The 25,113-nt window shown below is 46.6% G+C and overlaps 1 protein-coding gene across 28 annotated transcripts in view; it reads left to right on the forward strand.

The window, feature by feature from the left end:
* The window catches only part of NIN (ninein), a 134,733-nt gene extending 111,047 nt beyond the window's left edge, over positions 1–23,686 (forward strand). For 8 of the 28 annotated variants that reach the window (XM_083608849.1, XM_083608866.1, XM_083608870.1 and 5 more), the window contains 5 exons: positions 1,334–1,483; positions 5,496–5,597; positions 11,977–12,171; positions 19,858–19,971; positions 22,803–23,686. In XM_083608849.1, the coding sequence (XP_083464975.1) occupies positions 1,334–1,483; positions 5,496–5,597; positions 11,977–12,171; positions 19,858–19,971; positions 22,803–23,012 (771 nt within the window). In that variant the 3' untranslated portion in view covers positions 23,013–23,686. Of the gene's footprint in view, positions 1–1,333; positions 1,484–5,495; positions 5,598–9,651; positions 9,713–11,976; positions 12,172–15,576; positions 16,178–19,857; positions 19,972–22,802 lie in introns of those variants that run through there. The other 20 variants (XM_083608854.1, XM_083608859.1, XM_083608855.1 and 17 more) reach the window with 13 other exon arrangements.
* The last annotated feature ends 1,427 nt before the right edge of the window (positions 23,687–25,113 follow it).

Raw genomic sequence — 25,113 nt, forward strand, 5'->3', positions numbered from 1 at the left:
GTGTGTTGAAATTGTGTGTGTTAAACGTAAGATGCGGTTGTTGAGGGTTGAAACTGTGTGTGTTAAATGTAAGATGAGATTGTTGTGGGTTGAAATTGTGGGTTAAAATTGTATGTGTTAAATGTAAGATGCAGTTGCTGTGTGTTGAAATTGTGTGTGTTAAATGTAAGATGCGGTTGTTGTGGGTTGAAATTGTGGGTTGAAACTGTGTGTGTTAAATGTAAGATGCAATTGTTGTGGGTTGAAATTGTGGGTTAAAATTGTGTGTGTTAAATGTAAGATGCAATTGTTGTGTGTTGAAATTGTGTGTGTTAAATGTAAGATGCGATTGCTGTGGGTTGAAACTGGGGGTTAAAATTGTGTGTGTTAAATGTAAGATGCAATTGTTGTGTGTTGAAATTGTGTGTGTTAAACGTAAGATGCGGTTGTTGTGGGTTGAAACTGTGTGTTAAATGTAAGATGTGATTGTTGTGGGTTAAAATTGTGGGTTAAAATTGTATGTGTTAAATGTAAGATGCAGTTGTTGTGTGTTGAAATTGTGTGTGTTAAATGTAAGATGCAGTTGTTGTGGGTTGAAATTGTGGGTTGAAACTGTGTGTGTTAAATGTAAGATGCAATTGTTGTGGGTTGAAATTGTGGGTTAAAATTGTGTGTGTTAAATGTAAGATGCAATTGTTGTGGGTTGAAATTGTATGTGTTAAATGTAAGATGTGATTGTTGTGGGTTGAAATTGTGGGTTGAAATTGTGTGTGTTAAATGTAAGATGCGGTTGTTGTGGGTTGAAATTGTGGGTTGAAATTGTGTGTGTTAAATGTAGATGCGATTGTTGTGGGTTGAAATTGTGTGTGTTAAATGTAAGATGCGGTTGTTGTGGGTTGAAATTGTGTGTGTTAAATGTAAGATGCGGTTGTTGTGGGTTGAAATTGTGGGTTTAAATTGTGTGTGTTAAATGTAGATGTGATTGTTGTGGGTTTAAATTGTGTGTGTTAAATGTAAGATGCGGTTGTTGTGGGTTGAAATTGTGTGTGTTAAATGTAAGATGCGGTTGTTGTGGGTTGAAATTGTGTGTGTTAAATGTAAGATGCGGTTGTTGTGGGTTGAAATTGTGTGTGTTAAATGTAAGATGCGATTGTTGTGGGTTGAAATTGTGAGGGTTAAATGTAAGATGCGGTTGTGCTATGCATGTGGACACTCCCCATAAAGTCGGCTCATGGAAGTTGGCCATCAGACCAGCCTACAATGCTTTCCTGGTGGGTTTGTCTCCCCTACACACACACACACTTCTCCCAACATCCTTATAAACAGCATGTGAATTGGCCTCTTCTCTTGCCAGATCCGTCAGCTGGAATCCACCATCCTGACCCAGAAGCACGTAAAACACCAAAGCCATTTGGGGGTCGTGAACGCCATTGAGCAGGAGAAAGGGAGTCTGAAGAGGGAGTGCGAGAGGCTTCAGAAGGAGCTGGCCTCAGCCAACTGGAAGGTCAGTTACAGGCAATAATAATAATAATAATAATTTTATTATTTGTACCCCAGCCCCTCTGAGCAGCTTGCAACATATACAAAAAGTTATGGGGTGGCGAATAAACCCTTACATTGTTCCCAAGGAACACTCAATTAGTCCGGTCTTCAAATGTATTATCTTGTTCTTTTTTTCCTTCAAAATCTGTGCATGCTAAAACAAGTTTGTACTCTGCTGCTTATGTTAACACAGGCCTGTGGCATTTGGGCCACCTGGGTGACTTCAAAGAAAATAAGCACTCAAGCACACACCCCGTCAAAAACCTACGCATCTCTCTTCCAGTTTCCAATAGTTTTCTGGGCTGGTCACCTGAGGCTGGTCCTTGCTCGCCACAGGCAACTAGTTGCTGTTTACAGTTTTGTAGGTAGATTCGCCTGGGATAAGGCCATTGACCCGGGTGGTTGACTGGCTGAATACCACCTGGATGTTCTGCAGGTCTTAGTAGACCAGGTATGTCCAAAGTCCATTTCAGGGGCCTAATCCGGCCCACCGGTCAGTTTAATCCGGCCCCTGTGGCAGTCAACAACTTTGGTCAGCCCTCATGCATGTTCACTTCATCAAATCTGGCCCTCTTTGAAAAAAGTTTGGGCACCCCTGTGTCGACATGCAGAGGGCCGGGAGGCCAGCTGGCCAGCCCTGGCTGGGCCGTCTCCTTCCAGCCATCCCACTGCGAAGACCCATCGCCTCTGCTCCGACATAATTCAGTGACCCGGGCTTCAAAGCCAGGGCGCACTATCAGCAGATCAAACTGCATACACAGAATAGGCGTGAGGCTTGTGGAAGCATACTACAACTACAGATTTATTAAGCATAAATCAGGGCAAAGAAACATGTCGACTCTCTCTCTCATCTTCTCAGAGAGAACGGGGAAAAACAAAAGCTGTACACAACGGAAGTTGCCAGCAAGCTGTGCTGGAATGTAAACAGACATGTGACATGCAACAGTTCCACACGTCTGCTCCTTAAGGTGGAATGGAAATCTCAACACCCTGTAGTAGACCTTTCTAAATGAATGGATGAAATTTAGTGATGTTCCTTAATTTCAAGGGGCCTACTCGAAAGAAGCATTTCTGAATACAGCCCTGCATGTTCTAAGGCAGGATACCTCTGAATAGCAGTTGCTCTGAAGGAATGGGTTTCCAAAACCTAAAACCTGACTGGGCAGTCAGTCTGAAACGGCCCCCAAAATCCTCATTTTTCCTTCTCCAAGGGAGCATTTCTAAAATGCTTTAACTTGAGCTCTTGAGCCAAAACCCAGCTGTATAAACAAGTGCTCAAAGCTCTCTCCTTTATCAGTCCCTGACGGCAATGTATGGCCTTGACTGTTCCAGTGAAGCAGGGATGGCACATCTGGGTCTTATCTTACATCCTGACCACACTCTGACACACAGACCTAGTCCGGGAACAGCGCCAGGAGAGTTGGTGACCTTCTTACCCCAAGATAAGAGTGCCGGAACAGGAATACCCTTATATGGTCAAGAGTACCGGAAGAGGAACACCCTTTTATGGTTAAGAGTACCGGAGCAGGAACATCTGTGATGTCAACCTGTGTGTACAAGCTGACGTGGCTGGATTCCTGGGGAAGGGGGAGAGGGTGCCTGGAGGATATATATACTGCATGAAATTTCTCATTTCTTTGGACTTGCTGTGAGCTGACCACGCAAGTGCCTTCTGCTATCCGGAGAGCAGAATAAACTCTTTCTCTGAACCAACCCTCGGTGTCATTTGACTTCCTTCCTCCCGTCCGGGATCAACGCTCACCCAACCAATCGGTAAAGTCCAATAAGGCTACAGCTCTATAGAAGATGAGGGACGGAGAAGTTGAGGGATAGAGAAGACTCTTGTCTTGACACTCCTCTTGTGAACTTCCTAGAGATCAGCAAATTCACGGGGGAGAGGGTTATCGATGGCTACTAAGCATTACGACTATTCTCTGCCTCCACATTCGGAGTCAGCAGTGCTTCAGAATACCAGTTTCTGGACACTACAGGAGGAGAGAGGGCTCTTGATGCTAGACTAGATGGGCCGTTTGCCTGATCCAGCAGTGAAGCTCTCTTTTTTTGCTCTTATGTTCTCGGTTCATGTCTCTGAAGCCAGTGTGGTGTAGTGGTTAAGAGCGGTAGTCTTATAATCTGGGGAACCGGGTTCGCGTCTCCGCTCCTCCACCTGCAGCTGCTGGGTGACCTTGGGCCAGTCACGCTTCTCTGAAGTCTCTCAGCCCCACTCACCTCACAGAGTGTTTGTTGTGGGGGAGGAAGGGAAAGGAGATTGTTAGCCGCTTTGAGACTCCTTAAAGGGAGTGAAAGGCGGGATATCAAATCCAAACTCTTCTTCTTCTTCTCTGTCACCATCTTTTGGGATGGGGTGTTCTTTGGCTTCATACCTTACTTTACATGAGCAGTGCAGTCGTACCTTGGTTCTCGAATGCCTTGGTACTCTGTTTTGGCTCCTGAACGCCGCAAACCCGGAAGTGAGTGTTCTGGTTTGTGAATGTTTTTCAGAAGCCGAATGGCCGATGCGGCTTCCAATCGAGTGCAGGAAGCTCCTGCGGCCAATTGGAAGCTGCAAGTCTAAACTTAATTCTTAGGCAAAGATCACAAGACGACCTGGCTGGTAGCCAGATTCTGCGCCCAGATTTGTAGGCACAGATCATCCTCTAGAATAAAATAGCTTACTAGGGAAATGCTGAAGTCATCCCTTTGGGGTGCCTCAGGGTCAATTTTTATGGTAGCCCAAATCTCAGTTGTACGGGTGTATGTATACGTCTCAATTTTAACTTATGAGTTATTGCTGCAATCTGCTCTGATTGTATACCGTATTTTTCGCTCCATAAGACACACTTTTTTCCTCCTAAAAAGTAAGGGGAAATGTGAGTACGTCTTATGCGGCAAATGGCACTGTGCAGAGAGGGAGAGCTGCGCAGCGCCTCTCCTGCAAAGCAGGAGGAGGAACGGAGCCCCTTCTGTTCCTCCTCCCGCTTCACTGAAGGGGCGCTGCACAGCTCTCCCTCAGGACAGGAACGGAGCCCCGCTTGCTGTCCTGGCTTCTGCCTTAGCCACGCGCAGCCTCTTCCGGGCAGGGGGAGCCTTCATCCCGCTGCCCTGAAGAGGCTTCACGCGGCTATCCCATAAGCCAGAACAACAAGAGGCTATCCCAGAAGCCAGATCCCTCTTGCTGTTCTGGCTTCTGGGATTCTGAATATTTTTTCTTGTTTTCCTCCTCCAAAAACTAGGTGTGCCTTATGGTCTGGTGCGTCTTATAGAACTAAAAAATACGGTATTTTATTTTTATGAACGCTGCTTTTATTGTGTTATGCGAGCTGGTCTTTGACCGTAATAAATTATCTATCAATGGGAAGCTGCGCCTTGGTTTGTTTTCTGCTGCTCCAGAGAAGCAGACACGGAGCAATGGATCCAAACTACAAGAAAGAAGATTCCACCTAAACATTAGGAAGAACTTCCTGACAGTAAGAGCTGTTTGACAGTGGAATTTGCTGCCAAGGAGTGTGGTGGAGTCTCCTTCTTTGGAGGTCTTTAAGCAGAGGCTTGACAACCATATGTCAGGAGTGCTCTGATGGTGTTTCCTGCTTGGCAGGGGGTTGGACTCGATGGCCCTTGTGGTCTCTTCCAACTCTATGATTCTATGGTTTGCGAACAGTTCTCAGAGTCGAACGGACTCGCGGAACAGATTCCATTTGAGAACCAAGGTACGACTGTACCTCAGCCCTGCCCCCTCCATCAGATCCATGCAGAGGATCCACAGTGGAGCAACCAGTTTGCTCCAAGAACGTCTCCACTAGAGCACATGTTGGCTCTTATTGGGAGCTGTCTGGATGCAGGGAAATATCCTCCTGTAGGCACTTCACCTATTTTGACGTAGACCGGTGCTTGGCCATAGCGGAACAAGCTAACCGAACAAAATAATCCCGCTCTGTCCTCATCTTTCCTAAAACGAGCCTTAAATCCCCCGACAGATCAGCCAGATGAGTTCCCTTGAGCGCAAGCTGGAAGCCGTCAATCTGGAAAACGAAGGCCTACGGAAGAAGCAGGTCAAACGGGACGAACAGGTGATGGAGGTCTGTTCAGTAGATGGTGCGTTTCTGATGTCGCTCCACAGAAAAGAAATGAACTGGGAATCGTTTTGCTTGAGGATTTAGGCCAGGGGTTTATTTATTTATTTGAGCTTGCAGATCTAAGGGGACTCCAGGGCTGTATGAGATGGCGGTCCTTATGAGATGGATTGTCCCACAACAGAATACATACAGCTAAAGAAGAGGCCTTTGGCTGAGTTTTCCAAAGAGGAGTTAACGCACCAGTTTCACATAGACAGAATCAGGGAGGACAGATCTGTCAACAGCTACCAGTGATGACAAATATCTACACTTATTATTATTGTAATAACCGGCAATTTTATAAGAATATATATTTAGATGAATAAATGATCAAATTACGTTAATTTGGATATGCAGAAGATATTCAAAACGAATTTAAGGAACCGCAGAAAGAGGGGAAAGGAAGTAAAGTTTTAAAATGGTAAAATGGTTGTAAAATTAGTGAAATGTATAAAAAAATAAAAGATAAATATCTATATGGGACTTCCGTGTAGAAAGGCAGTACAGTGGAACCTCGGTTTTTGAACTTAATCTTCGTGGGCATAAACACCTGGAAGAAGGTCAGTGAGAGCTGTTCAACGGTGGAACAGTCTCACTCGGAAAGTGGTGAGCTTTTCTGTTGCGTTCGCAAAGTAAAGGAAGGACTGGACCCTGATTAAAAACAAGACACGAGGCTTTGACCAGCAAGGCTCTCGGAGAAAGTGCGTAAACCACACCCCTCACCAGGCCATTTTATTAGCAAAAGAATCTTTTACACAGTGTTTGTAAGAACCAATCATATTTCCTCTGAGCATTTCATCAAACCCCACGTGGGGAAAAAATTACACTGCAACACTAATTAGCATGCATATATTTTGGGGTAAATAAGTTGAAAACTACAAAGGGGTGCATCTGGCAACCCCAGAGGTGAGAAATAAACATGATAAGAAGGATGGCCAGAAAGACCGGATCACTATCCCCTTCATGTGAGATCTGTTTCCTGGCTCCAAGATTAACATCTTAAGATATAAGAAAACTACATCAAAGTAACTTGCCCACTATCTTTATGGCCCAGGATGCCTTCTTGGCAAAGCAACTGCTGTGTACTGCTGTGTACGTGACATGTGAGGAGAGAGAAATGGGCAGTAGAGTCAAAAGGGCATGAAAAGGGCACGAATGTAGAATCTTATGGGATTTAATCAGAAATGATCGTCAATATATCAAACCCAGTCAACACAATGTCTTCATCGTGGACACGATGGCTTGATGTATCTTTTATAATTCCTCATGGTAATCCCATCTGATTGCTACACTTTTCTTCCTTGGAGAAGAGGAGTTTGGATTTGATATCCCGCTTTATCACTACCCTAAGGAGTCTCAAAGCGGCTCACATTCTCCTTTCCCTTCCTCCCCAACAACAAACACTCTGTGAGGTGAGTGGGGCTGAGAGACTTCAGAGAAGTGTGACTGGCCCAAGGTCACCCAGCAGCTGCATGTGGAGGAGCAGGGAAGCGAACCCTGTTCACCAGATTACGAGTCCACCGCTCTGAACCACTACACCACACTAAGGCCAGGGCAGAGCTTGAAAGGAGGAAGGAGAGTCAGAACACTTCCTGATTTATGGCACCAATGCCCAGCAAAATGAAGGGGATCTTGCTAACACTCTGGTGAGATTGGGTTCTGCCAGGGCTTTACCAAGGTTTCTCTGAAGGAAAGACTTGGTTTGAGGGCTGTGAGAGCACTTTGAAGAGACAAAAGAAACCTGGATGGGTTTAAAAGAACATAGGACAAATTCAGGGAGGATAAGGCTATCAATGGTTACTAATTATTACTATTATTATTATTATTAATATTATTATTATTTTATTATTTATATGCCACCCATCTGACTAGGTTGTCCGAGCTGCTCCAGGTGGCTTCCAACAAAATATTAAAACACATAAAACTGCAAACATTAAAAAACTCCCCATATAGGTCTGCCTTTGGGTGTCTTCTAAAAGAAGTCAGATAGGTGTTTATTTCCTTGACCTTGGAAGGGAGGGCGCTCCACAGGGAGGGCGCCACCACCAAGAAGGCCCTGTGCCTGGTTCTCTGTGGCTTCACATCTCAAAGTGGGGGAGCTGCCAGAAGGCCCCCAAAGCTGGATTTCCATGTCTGGGCTGGGCAATGGGGCTGGAGAAGCTCGTTCAGGTGATAGTCTTGATGGCTACGCTCCACCCCAACGTCAAGGCAAAATGCATCTGAATTCCAGTTCCTGGAAACGGCAGGATCTGGTTCTGATCTGCGCTTTGATTCAGCTTCCAGGGTTCCCACCGGCATCTGTTTGGCTACTGGGCAAGCAGGATTCCACCACTAGGTGGTCCACTGGCCTGATCCTGCTCTTCTTACTTGAGCTGGTTGCCTTTATCTGGGGGAGATGGCAGAACAAGGAAGACACGGTGAAGTTTTGAAGAAGCCGGATTCTGAGCACAGCATTATGTGTAGAGCACAGCCATCAGGGTTGAGCAGCGGCAGGGAGGCCTAACTTGTGGTTGCTGTTGCACTAAAGCTTACACCGTGACCAGCTATCAATTTGAATATCCTTTATTAGGCATAGCAAACACATTATCAAACAGACACCGTATACAAATGGTGCAAAATACGAGCTCAACGTAACAAGGTCCTCCCTGGCCCTGAATGGTGTAACTGTGCCCCTGAAGGACCAGGTGCGCAGCCTGGGAGTCATTTTGGACTCACAGCTGTCCATGAAGGCGCAGGTCAATTCTGTGTCCAGGGCAGCTGTTTACCAGCTCCATCTGGTATGCAGGCTGAGACCCTCCCTGCCCATAGACTGTCTCGCCAGAGTGGTGCATGCTCTGGTTATCTTCCACTTGAACTACTGTAATGCGCTCTTTGTGGGGCTACCTTTGAAGGTGACCCAGAAACTACAACTAATCCAGAATGCTGCAGCTAGACTGGTGACTAGGGCCGGCCGCCGGGACCACATAACACCGGTCTTGAAAGACCTACATTGGCTCCCAGTACGTTTCCAAGCACAATTCAAAGTGTTGGTGTTGACCTTTAAAGCCCTAAACGGCCTCGGTCCAGTATACCTGAAGGAGCATCTCCACCTCCATCATTTTGCCCGGACGCTGAGGTCCAGCACCAAGGGCCTTCTGGCAGTTCCCTCACTGCGAGAAGCAAAGCTACAGGGAGCCAGGCAGAGGGCCTTCTCGGTGGTGGCGCCCACCCTGTGGAACGCCCTCCCATCAGATGTCAAAGAGATAAACAACTACCAGACATTCAGAAGACATCTTAAGGCAGCCCTTAAGGGAAGTTTTTAATGTGTGACATCTTAGTTTACTTTTGGTCTTTGTGAAAGCTGCCTAGATGGGCGGGGTACAAATAATAAATTATTATTATTATTATTATTATTATTATTAGGTTTGTCCCAGTCAGAACTTTAACTCCAGAGAAAATCAATTTGCATCAATAATACAATGCAACACTACTACATCACCCATCAATTAAGAACCACTAAATCTCTTTATAATGGCCCAGCCTTTCTACATGGACAGCACCCAAAAAATTCAGCCACTATTAAAGTAATTTGATCATTCCTGTCCCAGAGCAGGTCCTGAACCGTTGGTAGTGCAGAATTGAGCCTGTTGAGTTGTAAGGCCTCTAATAATTGTCTTCTGGCATAAATGCCAAAATCACAAGAGAAGAAAATATGCTGCAAAGTATCAGGTTCCTGTTTACTACATTTGCAGAGATGCTCTTGTGAACAGCTATCATGGGAGTTGTAGTTTATCAGGGCTCCCCCATTCCTGACCTGTTTGCGATTCTGTTGTGGGCCGTGGACCTGAAAATGATGCTCCATTTGTGTCTCTTCCCCCACCTCAGCTCTTCTGATTTCTGTGCAATATTCCTTGTCCTTTGGTTTGTCTTCTTGTCCCCCCTGTGCAAACTTCTCCCTTGACTCCTCCTTACCTCGGAAGCCCCATAACCTTCTCTTCCCCCTTGTGCTTCTCCCCACTCCTGGCTAACCTGTGCCCAGACCTCGGTGGCTGGAGCTAGCAGAGAGGAGCGCAGTGCTCTGCCTGACGTAGCCGGCGAAGGTAGAGGAAACCTTTTCCCACTGCCATAAGCCCATATGCATGGAGAGAGAGAGAGAGAGAGAGAGAGAACAAGTGTGTGAGAGAGAAAGCTCTTCAGCGCCATGCCTTTAATGCCCCTCCATCTACCGTATTTTTCACTCCATAAGACGCACCTAGTTTTTGGAGGAGGAAAACAAGAAAAACAATATTCTGAATCTCAGAAGCCAGAACAGCAAGAGGGATCGCTGCGCAGTGAAAGCAGCAATCCCTCTTGCTGTTCTGGCTTCTGGGATAGCTGCGCAGCCTGCATTCGCTCCATAAGACGCACACACATTTCCCCTTACTTTTTAGGAGGGGAAAAGTGTGTCTTATAGAGCGAAAAATACGGTATTTCTTTAAAGAATTAATATGAAAGACGATTGGCCTGCCTCTTGTGTGAAAGAGCCGCTCTTCATTTTAATGGGCAAAAAGGGGAAATGGAAGGATATTGGCTATCAGTGTTGATTCTTGTAGGCTCAGAAAGAAAAAGGTTAAGCCTTAGCTTTTAAGTTTGATCTTACAAGGAATACTGGGTAAGATCTCTTAAACTCGAAACCAGTTTTTTTGGGGCGGTGGGAATGAAGAGTGGCTCTGAGATCCCATTTTCTGTTCTTTCATTCTTGGAAATGCCATTTGTGACAGTTGCCGTTGGTCACGTCCATGGTCTTGTTTTTTGCATGCCCTTCTTGGAATGAGCACGTTGACGTTTGCATGTCTGGATTTTCTGAGGTCACTGGGAAATGCAGTTCCCAGGGGTTTCTGGGCTTCCACACAGAATGCCAGTGAATGTGTGCTTTCTAACATTGCTGCGATTGAGAAATGCTTTTTGTTTTTAAGTGCAGCATAATTGCGTCTTACTTGCAGGTTTGGTTCCAGAGGTTTTGCGTAGGCACAAAAGCCAAACCCTTACAGCCAGCCCTGTAGCTAGCAGCAGAAAGGAAATAGAGAGAATCCCCCATTCTTCCAGAGTCCGTGCGCAGAGCCAGCCTTGCCCAGCCAGCAAGATGAAACACTTAAAAGCAGACCAGGTGCAAAAAGAGATAGGACAGAGACAGACAGACAGACACCTGGTCCAAAACCCTGCAGAGCTGCTGGACTCATTCAGACTTCCTTCTTTTCTTTTCTTTTCTTTTCTTTTTTCTTTTCTTTTATTTTATTTTCTTTTTTGCACAATTGTTTTTGTCGATTTTTCAATTTTTAACAAATCAACCACAAATTAAAGCAAATTTAATTTAAAAAATCCAAAAACTGGTTCCCCGCACTCCGTTTTTGATATGTCCATATTTTCCTCTTGTTGCTGCATTATTTTCCCAGTTATTTCTACTTCACATTCCACTCCTTACAATTAGCCTTATATTGCAATAGTTTTTTTGTTTTTGTAACTTATAATCCTTAACCATCAGCTATCCACTTGCCAATTCCTGCACGATATTTTAACATTTCCACTATGTACAAGGGAGATTACTCAACAAATTATCAATCCACAATAAATCAATAATTATGATTTCTAAAGTAAATTCTCCAGGCGTCCTTTTCTAGCCACAGGCCTGCGCTTTAAAACTTCGTGTCTGAACAGTTTGTTTTGTTTTTTGCCCTGGTGCTTTCTCCACACAAAAAAACCAAAAAAACCCACTCTTTCCTGCTGAATCGGAACAAATAGCTATCCATGGAATACTCGAATTGCTGTTTGTTCCGATTCAGCATTAGAAAGTTTTTTTCTGGGGAAAGTGGGAGGGGGACGGGGGACACAGAGCTTCAAAGAGCAGACCTGTGACCCTAAAGGCTTGGTTGCTCATTGTCAAACCAGTCTCCCGCCCAGCGCAAGGAACAGCCAGTGACACTCCTGCAGATGATCTCGGCGATTAAGCAGGGATATTGGTGTTCTGTGTGATCTTATGAGGCACTCTCCCTACCTTGGATCAAATCTATGCTTCCAGGTGCCATAAGAAAGCTGCAGAGATAGTACAGGATAGTGCACGCCCCAGAAATGATCTCTTTCAGCTTCTGCCTTCTGGATGAAAGTACAGGCTTATAAAGACTAGGACTAGCCGCCTGAGTAACAGTTTCTATTCAAATGCGATTTTGGCCTTAAACGCGTTTAAGGTAGTCTTGCTGGTTTCTGAATGTCTGATGTAGATTTTCGATTTCGTTGTTCCGTATGGGACAATGACAATAAAGATTATCGTATCGTGTCCTTGCGAGACGTCCTTTAACCCCCTCCCTCCTGCCCCTTTCCTCTCGCGCAGCAGCTGCTACACTCGAGCTCCAGCGTGATGCTTAGCCCGTCGCAGCATCCTCGCGACCTCCAGCAGCAAGGCTGCCCTGTGGTCCCCTGGGAAGAGTACCAGCAGCTCCAGCGCCAGTTCCTGCAGGAGGAGAGGAGGTGCCAGCGCCTGCAGGAGGAGCTCGAAAACCGGCCCTTGGAGACGAACATGCCCCAGGTATGTCCTCCATCCACACACTCTTTCTCTTTCCCCTTCATGGTCCTGGGGCATAGAGAGCCTTCACCTACAGTAGGCGCCTCTCCATTTCTCCTCTTCTCATCACGGTGACCCTTTTCTCTGTTTATGCCAGTTGCAAACCCCACCCCAGTCTTCCCTAAAATGCTCCGCAGATACTATCCTTCTCTTTGTTGCACCAAAGCATGATTCCCCTGCATTACTGTGATCAGTGTTTTGTTCGTTTGTTCATTTGCAATAACTGTAGCCGGCTCTTCATTGCCAAAAAGGCACCGCAGAGTCCCGGGCAACCCGCAGGATTTGTATTTCTGCAAAGTGGGGCAAAGTACTTCTTCACGCAGCGCATGGACTGTGGAACTCTCTCCCACAGGAGGCAATGGGGCCACCCCAAAATTCAACTATTCTGGACAACCACCATACGAGAAATATGCAAAATAACTAAGCAAGTTAGCCCAGAATTGGCCCTACTAAACATCTTCCAAGACAATAATGCCCACTTACATCACAAAGAACTCATAACCCACCTACTTTCAGCAGCCAGAAACACCATAACCAGACACTGGAGAGACCTGTCAGGAGTAAGCATGGATCAATGGTACCAAATAGTATGGGAAACTAGAAAATTAATCAATAAACTGAAACTGACATAGGGACAAATAGAAGAAGACGCCTTCACCCTGTTATGGCTCCCCTTTATCACATACACAACCCAACAATAGTTCTGGTTACAGGTAGGTAGCCTGTAGTCGAAACAGAATAAAAATAGAAAAAGTATGCATGCACACGAAAGCTCATACCAATAACAAACTTAGTTGCTCTCTATGGTGCTACTGGAAGGAATTTTTTTATTTTGTTTCGACAGCCCAGCAAGATGACAACAAGAATCCACCAACAGCAGACAAATCAATATGGCTAACCTGATCCAAATCACTCACCCCACACACAAAAAAAAACAAAGTTCACCACAGCCAATCACAAACGAACAACCACACACATTGGCCAACCCCAATCTCTCACCACCAAAGGAACACAAGCGGATAGCAAAGAGAACCTGCACAAGCGACACTGACACAAAACCCCACACATACATTAAGTAAAATAGAAACATTGTCCCCCGACTCCAGCCCAACCCACCATGGCCCCCTCCACCTCTTCCCCCCTTTTCTTCCTAATGTAACCCTCATGTCTCAACAAATGAAACTGAACTGTAGGAAATGCAACTTGGGAAAAGAGACATTGCACATGCTTTTGTAAACCAAGAAATCTTTAATAAAAATAGGATGGGACATTAGTGGAGGAGGAGAAGACTGCTGGTGGCTACTAGCTAGGCCAGCCATTCTTTCCCTCCACAGCTGGAGGCAGCATGGCTTCTGGATTCCAGTTGGTAGAGATCGCAGGAGCGGAGAGTTCTGCTTGTGTGCTTGGATCCTGCTTGCGGGTTTGTCAGAAGAGGCACCTGGTGGGCCACTGTAAGAACAGGATGCTGGACTAGATGGGCCGTTGGCCTGATCCAGTAGGTTCTTACGAAACACTGGAAGGCAGGAGCATTTCTTCTTTGGGGAGGAGGAGGGTAAGGAAGAATTGTGACTGTACAGTTTGCCTCAGATCTCAGGTTCAACAAATGCTAGGCACTTGCTCTCTTTTGAAAGAAAGAAAGAAAGAGAGAAAGAGAGAAAGAGAGAAAGAGAGAAAGAGAGAAAGAGAGAAAGAAAGAAAGAAAGAAAGAAAGAAAGAAAGAAAGAAAGAAAGAAAGAAAGAAAGTTGGGCATGCAATTCATCCAGGGAAGGGGCAACGGAAGCTGGGAGAGCTCAGTCGGTAGAACATGAGACTCTTGATCTCAGGGTCAAGGGTCTGAGCCTCTGTTGGGCAAAAGATTCCTGCACTGCAGGGGGTTGGACTACAACTCCCATCATCCCTGACCACTGGTCCTGTTAGCTAGGGATGATGGGAGTTGTAATCCCAAACATCTGAAGGGCCGGAGTTTACCTATGCCTGGACTAGATGACCCTCGTGGTCCCTTCGTGTGCTGGGCCCAGGGGTAACCTGAGTAACGCAGTCCAGGTCCAGTCTCGAATCCAAGGGTTCCGCAAGGAGTCACTCCGACAGGGCCAAGGCAGGACACGAGGCAGGCAGATTACGATGCGCAAAAGTGAGACTTTGCTTGAGAAGGGACGTCGGGGGGAGAGTTGGAGCCCACAACAAGAGCGCACAAGCCCAAGGCAGAGGCTCAGGGACCAAACTGGCCTAATGTGTGAATTGGGCATAAGAACCTGCAAGCTCTCCAGAAGCATTGCGTAGCTGGCAGGTGTTGTGTGGCGAGTTCCCGCCCCCCCCCCAGTGGAAATAATGACACATGACACAATAATTAAGGTTAATGGGCTAAAAAAGGCCACAACTTTATTGGTTACAGGTGATGAGCGGTATTGGCTTAGGCACTGGTCCTAACTGACTATATCCAGCTTCAGCCCGTCCGCTTGAAATCCGGGAAGGGTTAACCACCAGTAGGGGGAGTCCTGCTGATGCACATCAACTAGGAACTCCCCCGGGGTCACCGATAGGGGGCGTGCCTTAGGCCCTCACCTCCCTAGGCTTCGGACAGGGCCATGCCCCCCAGGATCCTTTATCGGACTACCCTTCAATATGTGGGGCAGGTGATGGCGCTTCCTCCCCTCTTCCAACTACAAAACTATACCAATGCCTAACCGCCAATACCCAGAAAGTTGTGACGATTTGCTACGAGGTGGGCGAAAACCAAGTGGCTGGTGCCAATTTGCCAAGTGGAAAAATTCCTACCAGGCCCCTCAATGGCGACCAACCAAGGTCCATAGCAAGGTCAAAGAACGGAAACCATATAGGGCGGGAGGGTGGGAAAAACAGGAACAGCTGATGAGCGGCAAAGACGGAGATCCCTGGCTGTGTCCTGCTTTAAATAGGGCAGGCCACGCCCCCAGAGTCAGCCGATTGGCTGGCCAGGGGGTGACGCGGCCGGGAATCCCCCCAATCCCGTGGGCCTGGGCTGTGAAACCCGCAAACCCACCTCCTCTGAAGTGCGGAAGTGGCTTTGCGTGGCGAGTTCCCCCAAGTGGAAATAACGACACAGGTGTCGCCCTGCTTGCCCCTTCCGCACAGCTGAGACTAATCTTTAACCAGATGTTCTTTGCAATTTTCCCCCTGCATGTTAAGCTTGCTATTCCCCCGGGAGCTGGGCTTGCTCTTCCCTAAATGTTGGGCTTGCTGTCCTTTCCATATTATTCCCCAGCACTCGCTGATGTGTCTGTCTTGCTGCGATGGCTTAAGCGGCACTGTTTGTCTGCATTACTAACTGTGACGTGCTGTTTTGCAACAGGCTGTGTGTGAAGCGTCTCCTCCTTGCCTTCTCTCCCTAGGCCTTGCTTCCGGAGCAGAGATCGGTTCACGCAGATACGTACAGACGGATCGGTCACCTCTGACTTCCCTTGGCTGCTAAATCCACCTCATTCCTTACTCACAAATACTGGCATAAGCGGAGAAACCCAGGGATCAAATTGCTTTTTCTTTTTTATTTTTGCTTTGTTCTTTTAAAAAAACAAATTATTTTAATTTAAAACCTCTCCAGTATTATGTTTTCATCCCCCTTATTTATTTTTCCTCATAATCTATTTTTGTTTCTTTTTGTGCGTGGGGAAAAAAAAAGAGAATCACACGTTGTTGTCTATTTTTTTCCCTTAAATTTCTTATGAATCAATTTTTTAAAAATTTATTTATGTTATTTAAAAATTGCTTATCCAGGGGAGTTTGGAAAGAGACATGTTATTTTTTTGCCCTCAAATTTTATGCTGTAACTATTTTTTGAACGAAAAGGTACAAATTTTTTATATATTGGATTTGAAGGAGAAAATTTGGGTTATTTATACAAAGTTTTGTACAAGATGTATCAATACTTTTTAAGCGGGGAAAGAGCTACACTTTTTTATTTTAATTGGACAAATAAAATACACATTTTAAATATGTGTGTGTCTTCTTCTCTTACTAAACCATGGGGGGGGGACCTCCAGTCCAGGGGCTCAATCTGGCCCTCCAGCGTAGCTGTCAACTTTCCCCTTTTCTTGCGAGGAATCCTGTTCGGAATAAGGGAAATTTCCTTTAAAAAAGGGAAAAGTTGACAGCTATGCCCTCCAGGCCTTTGGAATTCTCCTCAGGCCACACCCCTATTGTAGAAATGTATGTTGCTCCGCCCACTTTTACCTCTTGCCCCACCCACCACCGACAGCTGGCGCCTGGAACGTTGCTCAGAAGGGAATGCGGACCCCGGCTTGAAAGAGGTTCCTCACTCCCTGCCTTAGGGCTTATTGTAACTATTAGGCTAAAGTCTTAATTGGAAAGGCTGAGTCTGAAGCAACAGTCAGATTTGACCAGGTTCAGGTAGGTAGCCATGTTGGTCTGACGCATTCGAAATAAAAAATTAAAAAATAGTCCAGTAGCACCTTAGAGACCAACTGCCGTATTTTTCGCTCCATAAGATGCACCTGACCATAAGACGCACCTAGTTATTAGAGGAGGAAAATAAGAAAAATATTCTGAATGAAACTGGATGTTTGATTTTTGTGGTTCATGCTGTGGCCACAGACATGTGATCTGATGGTGAATTTGGGGTGACCCAGTGCAAAAATCCTGAGGATCCATGTGGATCCATGCTTTGTAACCACATTTTTGCACCATTGCAGCCCCAGGAAACAGTGGATGTGTGTTTTTTTTGGTGCAGGCTGTAGCCATGGACATGCTATGTGATCTGATGGTGAATGTGGGGTGACCCAATGTAAAAATCCTGAGGATCCACGGGCTTTTACCTCCCCCCTCCCAGGCGGCCTCCTAGTCTCCCTTATCTCTCTTCTGATCCCACCGATCAGCTGCTTCTTTTCAACACCCCCTTCCCTCTTGTTTGCCTTAGTGTCTCTTCCTTAGCTGGAGCAGTTTTTTGCTCCTCCTTTTCTTCTAATTTCTCTCCTTATTGCTTTAGTCTTCCTGTTTCCCCCCTTTGCAAGTTTGCTGTCTTTACCTCCCCCCTCCCAGGCAGCCTCCTTTATCTCTAGTGTCCCTTATCTCCCTCCCCGATCGGCAAATGATCAGCGGCTTTGTTACAACACCCACTTCCCTCTTTCAAAAAAAAAAAAGGGGGATCTTCTTTTTGCCCCTGGGCAATTCGGCTCCAGGGACCACACATTCGCTCCATAAGACACACAGACATTTCCCCTTACTTTTTAGGAAGAAAAAAGTGCATCTTATGGAGCGAAAAATATGGTAAGTTTGTGCTAGGCAGTGCCGTCTTAAGCATATCAGGCGCCGTGGTGCAAAGCTCCCTCCGGCATGCACACACACACATTTCCCAGAGTATTTTAGGGAGGACGGCGCTGCCGGCGGGGCTGGAGGAGGCGGGCGGCGGCTGGAGGGCGGCTCCTCCGGCGGGGAAGAGGCAGAGGCTGAACGCAGCGCCTCCCGGCTCAGCTGGACGCTTCGTGCCACAGTGACCACGGCAGATGGAGGCTCCAGGCATGGCGCTGCTTCGGCGCGGCATGGCGGAGGCGGGCGAGGGCGGCGAGCTGATGGTGAGAGGCACCGCGTCCAGCCTCTGCCTCTTCCCTGGCGCCCTCCAGAACTTGGTGCCCTGGCGCCCTGCACCACTATACTCCATGGGTAAGATGCCCCTGGTTCTAGGTATAAGCTTTCATTTTCATGCACACTTCTTCAGATACACTGAAACAGAAATATCACCAGGAAAAAGCAAGGAAGGGATGGTATGCAGATGACCAAAATATCTTTAGCATGTGTAGGGAGACAAGAATCCACTATCTCCCTTGCTTTTGCCTATAGGACTAATTGCAGTCATTAACAGTCGTCAACAGGTTTACCATAGCCATTGAGTCAATCACCCATCTCCTACTACCCTTCTGAGAAAAACACCATCCCACTATATATAAGGGTCTGGTGACTTCTGTTTCAGTGTATCTGAAGAAGTGTGCATGCAGACGAAAGCTCATACCAAGAACAAACTTAGTTGGTGTCTAAGGTAAAGGTAAAGTGTAAAGGGACCCCTGACCATTAGGTCCAGTCGTGGCCGACTCTGGGGTTGTGGCGCTCATCTCGCTTTATTGGCCGAGGGCGTACAGCTTCCGGGTCATGTGGCCAGCAGGACTAAGTCGATTGTTTGGCAGAAAGAGCTTTCACGCAGAGCATTAAGCAAGTTACGGCATTTGCTGGCACTTCCTGAGATGGTGTCCGCCAGCTCAGTTGGCTTCCAAAGGGGGACTGGGCCAATCCATGGGAGAAAGGTCTTTCAGCTGCTACGAACCACCACAAGTTAAAAGGAGCTTCCATGTACAGAGGCAGCGGACCCTGAGATAACATTCTGGAGGGGCGAACGACAGGGGAGGGCTGCTTTGGGTTTCCCATCATCTTTTGGCTGGTCACTGCTGCAAATGAGATGATGGACAACACAGAGGAGAGGTGGGGGGAAAACCTGTGGCTCTCTAGATGTTGTTGTACTACGACTCCCATCATCCAGCTACCAGGACCCTGTGCAGGCAGGCAGCATCGGAAACACTTGCTGCCCCTGCTGGGCATGTACCAATCGGTGGGGCAGCTCTATAAAACCCGCCTGCCCTGGGGGAGGGGCTGCCACCAAAGAGAGTTGTCCCTCTTGGGGGTGGCACATTGGGAATGGAACAAGAGCATGGGCCAGCCCCCTTGTGATAAAATAATGGTTTTAGTGGGAATGGGACAGGGACGTAGCCAGCGGGTGCAGGGAGGCAGCTGCCACCCCATCAAGTAAAAGGATGAAAATACTGTACTTACTGTAACTAAATGACAAGTCACATTGCAGAGAGCTCAGTTCTGCCCCCCCACACCTGCCTGCCCCCTAAATTCTGGCTACACCCATGGAATGGGGTTTTAACTTGGGTTGTTGTTGTTTAGTCATTTAGTCATGTCCGCCTCTTCGTGACCCCATGGACCAGACCACACCAGGCACTCCTGTCTTCCACTGCCCCCCGCAGCTTGGTCAAATTCATGTTAGTAGCTTTGAAAACACTGTCCAACCATCTTGTCCTCTGTCGTCCCCTTCTCCTTGTGCCCTCCATCTTTCCCAACATCAGGGTCTTTTCCAGGGAGTCTTCTCTTCTCATGAGGTGGCCAAAGTCTTGGAGCCTCAGCTTCAGGATCTGTCCTTCCAGTGAGCACTCAGGGCTGATTTCCTTAAGGATGGATAGGTTTGATCTTCTTGCAGTCCATGGGACTCTCAAGAGTCTCCTCCAGCACCATAATTCAAATTCACCTGGAGCAGGAACCGGCAAGCCACTCCAGTATCCCTGCCAAGAAAACTCCATGGACAAAGACAACAGGCATATGAAAATACTTACTGTAACTAAATGACCAGTCGCAAGAGCTCAGTTCTGCCCCCACCCACCCACGCCTGTCCGCCACCTAAATTCTGGCTACACCCATGGAATGGGGTTTAAACTTGGGTGGGTGTTGTTTATTTGGGGGGGGGTGTTTTAAATTGTTCTTTTCCTTGTTATTTGTTTTGCAACGCAAGAAAATCTTTAATAAAAACTAATTTTTAAAAAAGACCAGTTAATTGCCCTGCAGCCTAGCAGGACTGAGTCTTCATAATGCGCCCTTATGTTCCTTTTTAGAGTGGACAAGAGCATCTGCTCAAAACCATGGAAAAGCGCATGATGGATGTTGAACAGCAGCTGAGGCTGGTGAAGAGGCTGCTCCAAGACAAAGTCAATCAGCTGAAAGAACAGGTGAGCCTTTGCCCTCGATCTGGAGCAGCTCACCTGTGGTTGCAGGATTCTAATTCCCATCATCCCTGACCACTGGTCATGCTGGCTTCTGGGGCTGATGGGAGTTGGAGTCAGCAACAACTGGAATGCAAATGGTTCCCGCTCCTGTTTCAGTCATCGAGCGATGGTTCTTCAACAGCTCAGGGAATCACCAATATGTGGGATAAATATCAGCTGCAAATAACCAGCATGCTTAGTTCTAGTAAATGCATGAATGGGTTAAAGACCACAGAGTAAGCCATCCTCCCAGACTTTGCTAGGTCACCCCCCACCTCTCACTTTGGGAGAAAATTTTGGCAAAACTGGGTGAATTGTCTGGGCTGATTGATCTAAGGCCAGACCGTGTGGCTTTACCAAGTCGTCTTTGTGTTTCTATACAAATAATTTAGAAACATTTATCAATTTTGTTTTTTTGTTTTTTTTAATAAAATATTTATTGAAGTTTTCAAAAAGTTTAAAGAAAAACAAAACACACACAAAAAAAGAAAAAACCAAAAACAAACATATACCTTTCAATAACATTTTTCCTTGACTTCCCCACATCTCCTCTTCTTGTATTCCAATTCAATTTTTAATTCAACAAGTTCCTGTCCCCAAATTTTACCTTATTATATTTAAATCCTTTTTGTTTAACCAATTTTAACATAAATCTCAATCTTGATACATCAAATCTTATTCTTAATACCTTTTTCTAAAGTCGACCCCAATTCCATTTCACGATTTCCCCATTTTAATCTAAAATAGCAAAACAGATTATTTACAAGAAAGAAAAAAAAGAAAAAAAAGAATATATTTATACCGCCTTTGGATACCCAAAACCCCACTCCCCGCTTTTCCCGGTTTCAATCTCCAACCAATGTCCATCAATCCATCTGGTATCAGCCTGGTGATCTCACATCCGAGGCCCTTAAGTCTCTCTCCTTTCCTCTCTGCCGGTTTTTTTGATAGTCCTTTATGTTAAACACCAGATCTCGGAGAAGCTCTGTCCCCATAAGGTCCATACTTCTTCCTGCCAGGCCACCATATTTAAAATTGTAATCCAAATCTTGTTTTTTACTTCTTTTAAGTCCAAATGTCCCAGAAACTCCTGCTTCCACTTTGGTCAAATTTGTCTTTCCCTTTAAATCCATCTTTACAGGCCTCTGGCCTGCCAGGTCTCCATATTTATGATTGTAATCCAAATCTTGTTTTTTGCTTCTTTCTTTAATCCTCTGCTGCATTATAGCTCCTCCTTCCTTTCCCTCTAAGTTGTCATGTGTAGCTTCTTCAAATTTCTCAAATTCCTTTTCTTGTTCAGCTGCAAGAGTTTTTAGTTCAAGGGCACAGTCTTTTTGTTCTGGTACAGAGACTTGAGTCAAGTCCCTTCCAATTTCCGCAGGTTTGTTTGCTTTTTCATTCAATATTATGACATTTTTAGCCAAAACAGTGCTTTGTTCATGAAGTTTTCCCAGGCTACGAAAGATCTTCTCAAGTGCCGTCTGTATTTTTCCACTTACAGCCATTCTGTAATGTCCCAGAGCCCCCTCTAGGGGAGTACTGGTTACTTAGTATTCCTTCCAGTTGTAAATCCAAAAGTCCTTTATTTTCCTTGATTTTCAACAATTTGTTACCTAAATGTAACAAATATGACCAGCCGAGGCAATAGAAACAAAGTTCTCTCTCTCTTTTTTCCCTCTCAGCTTTGACAGCTAGTTTGACAGCTGTCAAAGTCTTTTAAATCTCTCCAACAGGCTCCCTCGCGGATCGCTCCCGGGTCCTGGGGGAGGGGTAACAATCCACTTTCAGAATTAATTCTTATCCTCCAGCACATTCACTTATACTGCCAAAACGTGAAATTAGTTACTTTTGACTTCTCACGAAGAAGATGTTCTTTTCAACCTTAGTTATCTAGTCCTTGCTTTAAAATGTTTACAAAAGGGGGAGACGGACTTCCTCTTTGCGCCTTCCCCGCTCGTGCCGAATCAAAAAAGGTGATTTTTAATATCCAATTTCCGTAATACTCACGGGTTGTTACTTTTAGTCCAAATTTCAAAGGAAGAAGTCAGCGCTCTCCAACCATGGCATGCGGCTTCGCTTCGCGGAGACGGGTAGACAGCTCTCAGCTCCGCGCCGCTTACCCCCGGTATGTTCCGGAGCCTTTAAAAAGGCTCCTTAGCAGCGGGAGGGAAGCAAATGGAGCCCGCCGAGCCTTCAGTTCACAGGCTTCCCCGCCTGTGATTTTTTTCGGGTCCCCGCTTCGCCGTAGCGGTAGAACCCTGGCTCCACGAAGCAGATTTCCTCTGGAGATCGGAGGAAATCCGCCATTACAGTTGCTGGCGCTGACCGGAAGTAACATTTATCAATTTTGAAACTAAGCTTTGCTGCCTGTGTTGTCTTGCTGCTGTATGGAAAAGCATATGAATCTGACCTTTGAAGAGTTAGTAAGTAAAGCATTTTTAACTTACCAAACAGGTGGTCTCTTTCAATGCTAGGGGAAGAAAGGGGAACTTTGGAAAGAAACTTAGAAGGGGATATTGTAAAGTCTAACAAATTATATTTGCACACTTTTCTTTGCTTGCCTCTCATCAAGAGAGTATTTGTCCCAAACCTGGATCTAGAAACGTAAGGAATTTCCCTTTTCTTCTTTTAAGCCAATTACAACCAAACATTTAAAAAGCACACAACATGAATATTTCGGGTTGAGTTGGGATGAGCACCTGGGGTTGTGGGGTCAGGGCAGAGCGTTACAGAACACAGACCTTGTTTTTGCACCCTTGGGGAGCAAGCCCTCATTTGCTGCCTGTGTTTTCCAGCTTGCCAAGAACACGAAAGCCGACGAGATGGTGAAGGACCTCTTTGTGGAGAACGCACAGCTCCTGAAGGCCCTGGAGATGACCGAGCGGAGGCAGAAGACCGTGGAGAAGAAGAACTACTTGCTGGAAGAAAAGATTGCCAACCTTGGCCGGATTGTCAAAAACCTGACCTCGCCCACCTTGGGCTCCGCAGCTCAGTTGGGGTCTTAGCAAAGCCATACCCACCTGTCTCTGCACAGCTGGGGACGCACTTTACTTAAAGCTGCCTTTTCAATGCTGCCTTTTTAACATTAGTGACTGCCCTTTGGGCTGTTCCTTCTCTGCCCCAAAGAAACCCTGATTCTGTTCTCGGGTGCACATTATCCCCACACGCGTTGTGGCGCAATGTTGCTCTGCCAGCCCTAGAAGGTGGCCAGACCGAGGCTGATCTTCTCATCAGGGGGTTCAGGAAAAGCCAGAGCTCTTAGAGCATCACGTTTCCTGATGTGATGGGGCAGCGGAGGTGAGAAAACAGATGGGACGCAGATAGAGCAGAGAGGACCAGCTGAGGACAAGGGAGATTTGAACCTCAGGCTCTTGGGGATGAAGGGGAGGTCTGGAGATGGATCTCTTCAGGGCCAGGATCCAAACGTGGACCTCAGGGCGCCTGGTAGCCCACAAGCATCACTGCTCAAAGTTGCTCAGGCAGGTGAACCAAGCCTGGAGAACGTTCAATCAAGCCACAGGCCCATCCTTGCCTCTCTAGATGCCCCTCCGGCCACAGCCCCTCCCCAGCCCTGCTCCACACACCAATGGTCTGATTCAGTATAAGGCTGTGAGGTGCCTGTGTGCATCTCAGAGCGAGCGAGAGAGAATATATCTGGCTTTCATGTGCCTGGAATGAACCTACAGTTGTTGTTGTTGTTTAGTTGTTTAGTCGTGTCCGACTCTTCGTGACCCCCTGGACCAGACCACACCAGGCACTCCTGTCTTCCACTGCCTCCCGCAGTTTAGTCAAACTCATGCTGGTAGCTTTGAGAACACTGTCCCACCATCTCGTTCTCTGTCGTCCCCTTCTCCTTGTGCCCTCCATCTTTCCCAGCATCAGGGTCTTTTCCAGGGAGTCTTCTCTTCTCATGAGGTGGCCAGAGTATTGGAGCCTCAGCTTCAGGATCTGTCCTTCCAGTGAGCACTCAGGGCTGATTTCCTTCAGAATGGATAGGTTTGATCTTCTTGCAGTCCATGGGACTCTCAAGAGTCTCCTCCAGCACCAGAATTCAAAAGCATCAATTCTTTGGCGATCAGCCTTCTTTATGGTCCAGCTCTCACTTCCATACATCACTACTGGGAGTACCTACTTTACATAAGTGTAATGGCTGCATCCAATACTCTCTCAGCTTTTTTGCCTCTGAGACGCCTCGCCCCCTGCCCAAATCGCCCTGCAACCTTTGGGTTGAAAAAGGTTCCCCACCCCTGCCTTTTGGGATTAAGGGGAGCCTACAGGTGGATCTCTTCACCTCAGACCACCTCCCCAACCCCAAAATCAGTGTGGCAGTAAGAGGAGAAGCACGTCTTGGGGTTGTGGGGTGGTTGTGTGGGCGAGGGGAGATGGTTGCCCACCACAAACGGAAGCCAAGCAGAGGTCCTAAGGCCCTCCTTTCTGCAGGTGGTGCCCACAGAATTCTGCAAACTGTTCGGGAGGGGGGAATAATTGATTTGCAGATCGGAAGGGGCATCGCTGGGTGGTCAAAGGCACTTGGTGCATGCAGCCGGTTCCTGCCTCAACCTTAAGAATCTCAGGGAGACATAGTCTGTATATGGCAGTATCATATCAAATGGCCACGCATGAACAGTAGTAGCTCTCCCTTCACAAATAAAGGCTTTATTGAGCCTGTCTGGTTTTTAAGGCATATCTGACCATTTTTATTCATCTGCCCCCAAGTGAATTGCGATCCCTGCATTGCAGGGGATTGGACTAAATGATTCTCAAGGGTTCCTTCCAACTCTTCAATTCTGTGAATACCAAAATTCTCAATAACCCGAATTCCATGCACATATTCAAATGAACAGGTGTGAATGCCGTCTCAGGATAGGTGCTTCAGTTAATGTGGTCCGAGTGTTTTAAATGTGTGGTGCGCACCCTGGAGGGCACATTCTCAGCCTTGCTTTCAGTTCCTGACATTTTCCATGGGTGTCTTCTGCAACATGCCATTGACGCAACAATAGTGCATTTGTAGTGGAGTAACATTGGGCCACCCACCCTTCCTTCTGTGTTATTATTTTGCAATGTTTCCCCAGTGTTTTATTGCTGTCTGGGGGGGGGGGGCACTCT

The sequence above is a fragment of the Podarcis filfolensis genome (assembly GCF_964270895.1).
Source record: "Podarcis filfolensis genome assembly, chromosome: 1".
Taxonomy (NCBI): Eukaryota; Metazoa; Chordata; class Lepidosauria; order Squamata; family Lacertidae; genus Podarcis; species Podarcis filfolensis.